At 41.7% G+C, this 10,354-nt stretch overlaps 1 protein-coding gene across 1 annotated transcript; it reads right to left on the bottom strand.

Moving 5' to 3' along the window:
- Positions 1–276: 276 nt before the first annotated feature.
- Positions 277–8,013, bottom strand: LOC109889189 (uncharacterized). The gene is made up of 7 exons (XM_020480472.2): positions 7,769–8,013; positions 5,559–5,851; positions 5,309–5,405; positions 2,552–2,725; positions 2,280–2,447; positions 2,120–2,166; positions 277–905 (listed from the first exon to the last, which is right to left on the bottom strand). The coding sequence occupies exons 1-7, from the start codon at positions 8,011–8,013 to the stop codon at positions 352–354; spliced, it is 1,578 nt and encodes a 525-aa protein (XP_020336061.1). The 3' UTR covers positions 277–351.
- Positions 8,014–10,354: the final 2,341 nt, after the last annotated feature.

Here is a 10,354-nt window from a genome sequence, read left to right as displayed (position 1 = left end):
ACACTTACCTCTTCAAATGGATCCTTGGATTTCCTGACAGGCTGCCCCCAGGTGGTAAGGTTAGGTAACAACACATCCGTCATGCTGATCCTCAACACGGAGGCCCCTCAGTGGTGTGTGCTCAGGCCCCTCCTGTACTCCCTGTTCACTCATGACTGCACAGCCAGGCATGACTCCAACACCATCATTAAGTTTGCTGATGACACAACAGTGCCGGATCACTGACAACGATGAGACAGCCTATAGGGAGGAGGTCAGAAAGCACGCCCCCATTCCCATCGACGGGGCTGTAGTGGAGCAGGTTGAGAGCTTCAAGTCTCTTGGCGTCCACATCACCAACAAATTAACAAACTATCCACTGGACACATGAAGCTTTTTTACCTTACACAGGGACACTGAGGTGTTGCACTCAAGAAGCCAAAACCCTGCATAGAGGGGCTCAGTAAACGTGGTGTGGAATGTGTGGAGGTGGGTCAGTGTGTCAGAGGTGACACTGTAGAAGGACAGAGTGCCGGCCGGCCAGTCCAGATACACTCCTACTTTGTGGGAGCCGGAGGAGGGGAAAGGTATGTCAGTGGCACTCTTATTGTGGGAGGCAGAGTAACTTTTATCAGAGCAGTGTAGACTCCAGGACTTGTCATTGGATCCAAGCACACCGTCATCATCCCCCTTGTTCCTGTTGATTCCTTTATATGTCATTCCCATGTAAGACCTAAAAGACCACTCTGCTTCCCAGTAACAGCGTCCAGACAGAGCCTCTCTACACAGCACCATTTCCCTTTGTTTAAATCTCTCTGGGTGATCAGGATACGGCTGCTCCTCCAACCATGTCACCTTTCTGTTCTCCTGGGACCGTGTGAGGAGTCTGTGTGCTGTGTTTAGGTCCAGTGGGAGCTCACAAGCATCTGGTGGGGATCAGGACACAATACGTATTTTACAAATCATCAAGAGGTATATATTTTTAACTTCACTGTGCACCCTCTTACCTGCCGAGTGAAACTTCAGGGTGCGTCTCATTATTAGCATATGAACAGAAGAAGCATAGGAGAGAATCATACAAAACATTCCCAGTTGTAAACAGCATCAATGTTCATTGAAACTGTCCCTAATTTACATGCAGCACTGTCTAACATGCCACAAACACTGTATTCTGTAATATTCACAGCTTAGTGGTGAATTGGGGGAGTTCGCTGCAATGAGCTCACATTTTAGTGTTGGGGCTCTTGCCGTATGAGAGGTCCTTCGATGTAACATATGAAGACAAACCAAAAATAACCAATGAAAATAGCCTCATCAATAAATGATGTAACGAAAGGTATGGGCTATGTGCTGCATGTAGTTTGATAGTTATAGTTATATCATGAACAAAACAAGAAAGATAGCCATGGCTCTTCAGCAATGTGTGTTAGGCTACACTACCGGTCAAAATGCCAAGAGTGTTACGATCGTCGATGGAAGGATCGGACCAAGGTGCAGCGTGGTAGGCGGACATTTTAATTTATTAAATGAACACCGAAAAAAAACCAAATACAAACCATACCGTCTAGTAGGGCTAAACAGCACAGTACCAAAAACAAGATCCCACAAACTACAGGTGGAAAAAGGCTGCCTAAGTATGATCCTCAATCAGAGACAACGATAGACAGCTGCCTCTGATTGGGAACCATACCCTGCCAATAAAGAAAGAGAAAACATAGATTGCCCACCCTAGTCACACCCTGACCAAACCAAATAGAGAATAAAAAGGATCTCTAAGGTCAGGACGTGACAAAGAGTGTGCAAAGCTGTCATCAATGCAAAGGGTGGCTATTTGAAGAATCTCAAATATAAAATATATTTAGTTTGTTTAACACTTTTTTGGTTACTACATGATTCCATATGTGTTATTTCATAGTTTTGATATCTTCACTATTATTCTACAATGTAGAAAATAGTAAAAACAAAGAAAAACCCTTCAAACTTTTGACCGGTAGTGTACTTTGTAGTTACTGTGCTAGACTGTAAATATAATGTACTGCTTATAACTCATTGAGCTCTGAATTCTGCTTCCATAGAATGAGAGCCAACATTTGAGTCAACATGAAATACACACTTAGTCTTCATTGCAGTCAACACTCACATTTTTTAGGTCCAGGTTTGATCCTGCACTCTCCACCATTTTCCATACTGTAGAGATAGAAATGTTTTGAGTGACGCACATATGCACACACCTACATAACGCATAACTCAGAACAAAGGTATAATTTATTAATGTGGATTTATACAAACCCTCTACATACTTGAGTTTCTCCAGTCTCAAGTGTGGATCCTCCAGTCCAGCAGAAAGCAGTCTCACTCCTGTGTCTCCTAGGTGATTGTAGCTCAGATCCAGCTCTCTCAGGTGTGAGGGGTTTGACCTCAGAGCTGTGTCGAGAGAAACACAGCCCTCATCTGTGATCTGACAGCCTGTAGAGAGTTGATCAAGACTTCACACACTGCTACCATTTAGTAATACAGAAAATGGCAGAAGCATATGTTGTTTTTTCACACGATATTCAACAAATACAGGAATACTGACCTTAGTGTTTCCAGTTTACAGTGTGGATTCTCCAGTCCAGCAGAGAGTAGCTTTACTCCTGAATCCTGCAGGTCATTGTCACTCGGGTCCAGCTCTCTCAGGTAAGAGGAGTTGAGAGCTGAGGCCAACACTTCACAGCATCCTTCTGAGAGGTTACAATGGTTCAGCCTAAATTATGTGTAAAAAAGAAATCATAACAGTTTACAACAAAAACAGTAACAAGACTGTTTAGTAGTACAGACTGGGAATTGTTCTGGGATTCATCCGATAGCATTGAGGAGTTTATCACATCAGTCACGGGCTTCATCAATAAGTGCATAGACTACGTCGTCCCCACAGCGACTATACGAACGTATCCAAACCAAAAAACATGTATTACAGGCAATATCTGTTCTGGGCTAAAGGCTAGAGCTACCGCTTACAAGGAATCGGACACGGACATGGACGCATACAAGAAAGCCCGCTACGATGAGACATCAAACATGCAAAAGGACAATACAGGCTCCAACACTCTTCGGATGTGTCAGGGCTTGCAGACAATAACGGATTACAAACCCAGCCGTGAGATGAGCTAAACGAGCTCCAAGGAAAATAACACCCGAGTCTTGCACGAAAGCCCAAAGTTCCGAATGACCGTGTGATCTCTCTCCATGGCCGATGAGAGTAAACAACAGGTAAACACTCGCAAGGCGGGCCAGACGGTAAGTGTCTTCACGGACATTTTCAATCTATCCTTGTCCCAGTCTGTAATTCCAACATGTTTCAAGCTGACAACCATTGTCCCTGTTTCCAATAACTCCAAGGTAACCTTCCTAAATGACTATAAGGCTGGTCATGATACACATCAACACCATCATCCCAGACACCTACTCCAATTCGCATACCGCCCCAACAGATCAACAGATGACGCAATCTCAATTGCACTTCACACTGCCCTCTCCCACCTGGACAAGAGGGGAAATAACTATGTGAGAATGCTGTTCATAGACTACAGCGTTCAACACCATTGTCCCCTCCCTGGGACTGAACACCTCCCTTGCAACAGGATACTGGACTTTCTGACGGGCCGTCCCCAGGTGATGAGGGTAGGCAACAACACCTCCACCTCGCTGACCCTCAACACTGGGGCCCCTCAGGGGTGCGTGCTTAGTCAACTCCTGTACTCCCTGTTTACCCATGACTGCGTGGCCATCCACGACACTAACACAATCATCAAGTTTGCTGACGAAACAACGGTGGTAAGCCTTATCACCAATGGCAATAAGACAGGCTACAGGGAGGAGGTCAGAGACTTGGCAGTATGGTGCCAAGACATAAACCTCTACCTCAACGTCAGTAAGACAAAGGAGCCGATGGTGGCTACAGGAGAAAAAGGGGAGAGCACGCCCCCATCCACATTGACAGGGCTGTAGTGGAGCGGGTTGAAAGCTTCAAGTTCCTTGCCATCCACACCACTAAGGAATCAACATTGTCCACAAACCCCCACACAGTCATGAAGAGGGCAATACAGCACCTCTTCCATTTCAGGAGGCTAAAAAGATTTGGCATGGGCCCTCAGATCCTCAAAAAATTATACAACTGCACCATCGAGAGCATCTTGACTAGCTGCATCACCGCTTGGTATGGAAAATGCACCACCCTTGACCACAAAGCGCTACAGAGGGTGGTGCAGATGGCCCAGTACATCACTGAGGCCAAGCTCCCTTCCATCCAGGACCTCTATATCAAGTGGTGTCAGAAGGCCCAAAAAAGACTTCAGCCACCCAAGCTATAGACAGTTCACTCTGGTACCTTCCGGCAAACGGTACCGGACCAACAGGCTTCGAGACAGCTTCTAAGACCCCAAGCCATGAGACTTCTAAATATCCATAAGACTGCTAAATAGCCAGGAGACTGCAAAATTGTTAATTAAATGGTTACCCAGACTATCTGCATTGACCCTATCTTGCACTGAATCTATGCACATTCACACGACTATGTATGCACACTATATACACTCACTCACACACACTACACTGCTACTCAAACAAAACCCACACACATTCACACATAACATACGCACATATGCACACACACATGCATACCGACACAAAACACATTCTCACTCTACACACACACACACACACACACACACACACTTTCACACACATGCATACCGACACAACGCACACACACACTTTCACACACATGCATACCGACACAACACACATACACACACACTTTCACACATCATATACTGCTGCTACTCAGTTCTTTATTTTTACTCTCATTATCTGTCCTGATGCCTAGTCACTTTACCCTGCCTTTATGTACATATCTACCTCAAATTCTGCGTACCGCTGCACATTGATCTGGTACTGGTACTCCCTGTATATACCTCCACATTGATCTGGTACTGGCAGTCCCTGTATATAGCTGCACATGGATCTGGTACTGGTACTTCCTGTATATAGCTGCACATTGATCTGGTACTGCTACTTCCTGTATATAGCTTTATTCTTGTGTATTTTATTCCTCTAGTTACAATTATTATTATTTTTTTTATTTATTTTTTTTACTCTGAATTGTTGGGAAGGGCTCGTGAGCTATTATTTCACAGTAAACCTGTTGTATTCGGCGAATGTGACAAATAAAATGTTTGTTTGATTTAAATTAATAAAGTAAATTGAGAAGAGTAGTGAATAAAACATTTTTTGTAAATAAATATATATTTCTGTCGGATGATTAGTATTTAAATATCCAGGTACTTACCTCACAGTTCTTGAAGCTTTGACCAATGGCAGCAGCTTCAGCCGACCTTCCTCTGATCTGGAGTACTTCTTGAGTTCAAACATATCCAAGTCCTCATCTGACATCAACAACACAAAGACCAGAGCTGACCACTGGGCAGGTGAGAGTTATTCTGCTGCACAGAAAATAAGATTACCTTTCTCAAGCTGCCAAAAAGCCAATTTTCCTAGTGATAGTATGATCTTTGGATTCCAATGAGCATCTGTCTCACATTTCCCATAATACTTCACATTCATCTGTTTAGCCTGGACAACTGCAAACTGTGTGTACATTTGAGCTAGGGTCTTTGGCATCTCTCTAATCTCTTCTTCACTAATTTTCTCTAGAACTGTAGCAGATATCCAACAGAAGACTGGTAGGTGGCACATGATGTAGATGCTCGTTGATGTCTTTATGTGTGAGATGACTCTGCTGGCCAGGTTCTCATCGCTGATTCTCTTCCTGAAGTACTCTTCCTTTTGAGGGTCATTGAACCCTCGTACCTCTGTCACCAGGTCAACATACCTAGGAGGAATTTGATTAGATGCAGCAGGTCGAGAGGTTATCCACAGGCGGACAGAGGGAAGCAGATTTCCCTTGATGAGGTTCGTCAGCAGCACTTCAACAGAGGTCGACTCTGTGACATCATACTTACAATTCTTGCTCTGGAAGTCTAGAGTCATGTGAAACTCATCCAGACCATCAAGGACAATCAAATCTTTCTACTTGCTCTCACTGTAATTTCCTGATACTTTCAATGTCATAAAAAGGTGGTTGAGAAATTATTTTTCAATCCCTTTTGCATATTCGATACATTCATGAAGAATATCTACCAAACTGTGTTTTTCCCCCAGTCATTGAATTCAGCTCCCGAAAAGGGGGGGGAAAGATGAATTGGACAACCTGATTTGCTTCCCTTTCCAGCCAATCCAGACTGAACTTCTGCACAGATACTGTTTTTCCAATTCCAGCAACTCCTTTTGTTAACACAGTTCTGATTTGGTTGTCTTGTATGGGTAAGGTCTTAAAAATGTTATTACAATTGAATGGCGTCTCTGGTCGTTTCCTGGATGTCGCCTCGATCTGTCTCACCTCATGTTCGAGATTGACCTCTCCACTTCCACCCTCTGTGATGTAGAGCTCTGTGTAGATCTCATTGAGAAGTTTTGTAACGCCTTGCTTAGCCACTCCCTCAAATACACGTTGACAGTTCTTCCGCAGATTGGATTGTAGTTTTTGTTGGCACATCATAACATACCCATCTGAGAGACCTAGCAATGAATTCAAAATATGACTTTCAAATCCAATACAACCAGTCTAAGACAAGAAAAAAACATATTTACAAAAAAAACATATTCACCAAGATTACCAGCAACTAAAATGATTCAATTAATTCACTTTTATTTTGTGTCTCCTCTTATTATTTTGCATCTTCTGTAGAGTTTACAGGAGGGTTTGCTGTGGCAATAACAAGGCCTCCAGTCTCATTGCTGTTGGCTGGAGAAGCAGCCTGAGTCGTAGATGTTTTCTCTGGCGCTTCCTCAACACCAACCTCTCCTAAAACAGAAGGAGTAAGGGTTCTACGCAGCACTCTAACAGAAACAAAATCATGATAGATTATCGTCGCTGTCGGATGAAGACATGGTAACTCATTTTTTATTTTTTATTATTTAATTGAAAGCAGTAACCCCTCAATGTACTCGGAACATTTCATGACACTAAAACCAATAAAATGTATTCTAAATAGCTTCTGAAATTGTATAATTGTGTGTTCGTTAATGGGAAAATATGGACGCTTTCTCCATTTCCAGGAAAATGTCTGTTTTGTAGATAAGAGGTTATCATCCGACAGTGAAGTTATGCTGTTGCTCTAAGGTCTTTTCTCCTATTAGAAATGACATTCTGATTGATTAAAGGATAAGATTGTCATCCCACCCAAACATCTTACATAACCACAATTCAATTAAAAAAAAACATTTCAACTGAATTGGGAAAGAGAAATAGAATACTAATAATCGTGTACAAACATACAATCAGAATGAAACACCATATGATATTATTCACCAGCCTCTGGAGAGTTGACATGGATGCTGATGTTAACTGGACCATCAATATGGCAGCCAGTGAGTGCAGGGGAAATAACATGGCCTCCTGTCTGAGCACTGATGGTGGGATGGACAGAAGCTCCCTGATGTGAAATGGTGGATGTTCTCCCAGCATTTTCTTGCTAACCACTGGCATCTCATTAGGACAAAGAGGGGAGGGGCTTTGACTGGTTAGCACCCTAACATTATAGGACCCTTTTCCTCTAATAAATTAAGTTTGTCAAGAATGTTGTCTGACTATCAGTAAAAGACAGAGGAATGTTGGCAAACATTATGTTAACTTTATGTGCAGAAATAGAACAATTCTGAATGACCTTTTTTACAGTCTGTCATTAACTTCTCAGCTTGATTGTTGTGTTTCATCTTCCTCAGGACCTTCAGTGAGATATCCAGAGCGGTCACAAAGCTGTAGGTCTCCACCATCTTGTCCACAATGTCCTCTCTGTCAGCACCCTCTAACTGGCATTTTGGGATGGGAGAGAAGCCCAACTGGGAGATAAAGTACCATTTAAATGTCTTTAACGCATCCATACCCAGCTCTGTCAGAGTGGCCAGAAGCAGCTCTGCAGTAGATGTGGCCATTGTAGATCATGGAACACTAGGAAGGAGCAGACAAAAAATAGTGAGGCTTGCCTTAAAAGGGATGTGGCGCAGCGGTCTAAGGCACTACAGACCCTGGTTCAATTCCAGGCTGTATCACAACTGTCCGTGATTTGGAGTCCCATAGGGCAGTGCAAAATTGGCCCAGCATTGTCCGGGTTAGGGTTTGGCTGACTTGCCTAGTTAAATAAAGGATAAATATATATTTTTAAATAAATAAATAGTCAATATATAGTCCCTTCGCACAGTGGTGTAGGCACTCTCGGGTGTGGGAGTTAAGATAAATGTTTTATTGATATTAAAGTTATTAAAAAACAATGTTTTATTGTCACATACACCAGATAGATCCAGTGAAATGTGTTGTTTTACAGGGTCAGCCACAGTAGTATGGCGCCCTTGAAGCAAATTAGGTTTAAGTGCCTTGCTCAAGGTCACATTGACATATTTTTCACCTTGTCAGCTCGGGTATTGAACCAGCAACCTTTCGGTTACTGACCCAAAATGGACATTTGTATTTGGTTTTGAAAGAGGAGGAGACAATTTGAACTTTTCTTCAACTTCTTTAATAACCTGTAGATTTAGGAGGAGGACTATTCAACTATATTCTTACGAGGTCAGATATTATTATTATTATTTTTAAATATTATTTGCAGGGGGGGTCGTACATTTTCCACCTGCAATTATTCTTTGTTAGTATTATATATAAAGCAACACACACACACCAATAAAGCAATTCATAACAATGGTCATTATGGCCAACCAGCTCTATTTTTTTTTTTCATCAGACCAGAGGACATTTCTCCAAAAAATACAATCTTTGTGCCATAGCAAACCGTAGTCTGGCTTTTCTATGGCTGATTTGAAGCAGTGGCGTCTTTCTTGTTGAGCGGCCTTTCAGGTTATGTCAATATAGGACTTGTTTTACTGTGGATATAGATACTTTTTGTACCCAGCATCTTCACAAGGTCCTTTGCTGTTCTGGGATTGATTTGCACTTTTCACACCAAAGTACCTTCATCTCCATGAGACAGAACTCGTCTTCTTCCTGAGCAGTATGACGGCTGTGTGGTCCCATGGTGTTTATACTTGTGTACTATTGTTTGTACAGATGAACATGGTACCTTCAGGTGTCTGGAAATTGCTCCCAAGGATGAACCAGACTTGTGTTCTACAATTTTTCTTCTGAGGTCTTGGCTGATTTATTTTGAGTTTCCCATGATGTCAAGCAATGAGGCACTGAGTTTGAAGGTAGGCCTTGAAATACATCCACAGGTACACCTCCAATTGACTAAAATTACGTCAATTAGCCTATCAGAAGCTTCTAAAGCCATGACATCATTTTCTGGAATTTTCCAAGCTGTTTAACGGCAGTCAATTTAGTGTATGTAATCATCTGACCCACTGAAATTGTGATAAGTGAAATAATCTGTCTGTAAACATTTTTTTTTTTAATTACTTGTGTCCTGCACAAAGTAGATGTCCTAACCGACTTGCCAAAACTATAGTTTGTTAACAAGAAATTTGTGGAGTGGTTGAAAAACGAGTTTTAATGACTCCAACCTAAGTGTATGTAAACTTCTGACTTCAACTGTATATATAAATCAACCTTTAACAGTTTACAGGGTAAAGACATACATAAAACATACATATAGCATGACACACATTGAACAATGCACATTATATACAGGTTAGTTAGTTCAACAGACTCTTGTCCATACATGTAACAATAGGCCTATGCAAAGAAAGCTCCACCTCTTGCATACTTTTGTTACATGTATAGTATCTTAAGAAAGTATTCATACCTGTTGACTTATTGCACATTTTTTCTCACCTATCTACACACAATACCCCATAATAAACGAAGTTAAAATATGTTTTTAGATAATGTTGCACATTTATTGAAAATGAAAAACAGAAATATCTAATTGACATAAGTATTAAACACCCCTGAATCAATACATGTTAGAATCCCGTTTGGCAGCGATTACAGATTTGAGTCTTTCTGGTTAAGTCTCTAAGAGCTTTGCACATCTGGATTGTAAAATATTTGCACATTAGTCTTTTTAAAATTCTTCAAGCTCTGTCAAGATGGTTGTTTATCATTGCTAGACAGCCATTTTCATGTCAAGCTGATTTAAGTCAAAACTGTAAATAGACCAATCAGGAACATTCAATGTTGTCTTGGTAAGGAACTCTAGTTTATTAAATGTTTTAGGTTATTGTCTTGCTGAAAGTTAATTTGTCTTCCAGTGTCTGTTGGAAATCAGACTCAACCAGGTGTTCCTCAAGGACTTTCCCTGTGCTTAGCTCTATTCCGTTTCCT

This window comes from Oncorhynchus kisutch, linkage group LG1, assembly GCF_002021735.2.
Source record: "Oncorhynchus kisutch isolate 150728-3 linkage group LG1, Okis_V2, whole genome shotgun sequence".
In the NCBI taxonomy this organism is placed as follows: domain Eukaryota; kingdom Metazoa; phylum Chordata; class Actinopteri; order Salmoniformes; family Salmonidae; genus Oncorhynchus; species Oncorhynchus kisutch.
Note: the sequence above shows the minus strand (reverse complement) of the source record. Positions and strands in the feature narration are given on the sequence as shown.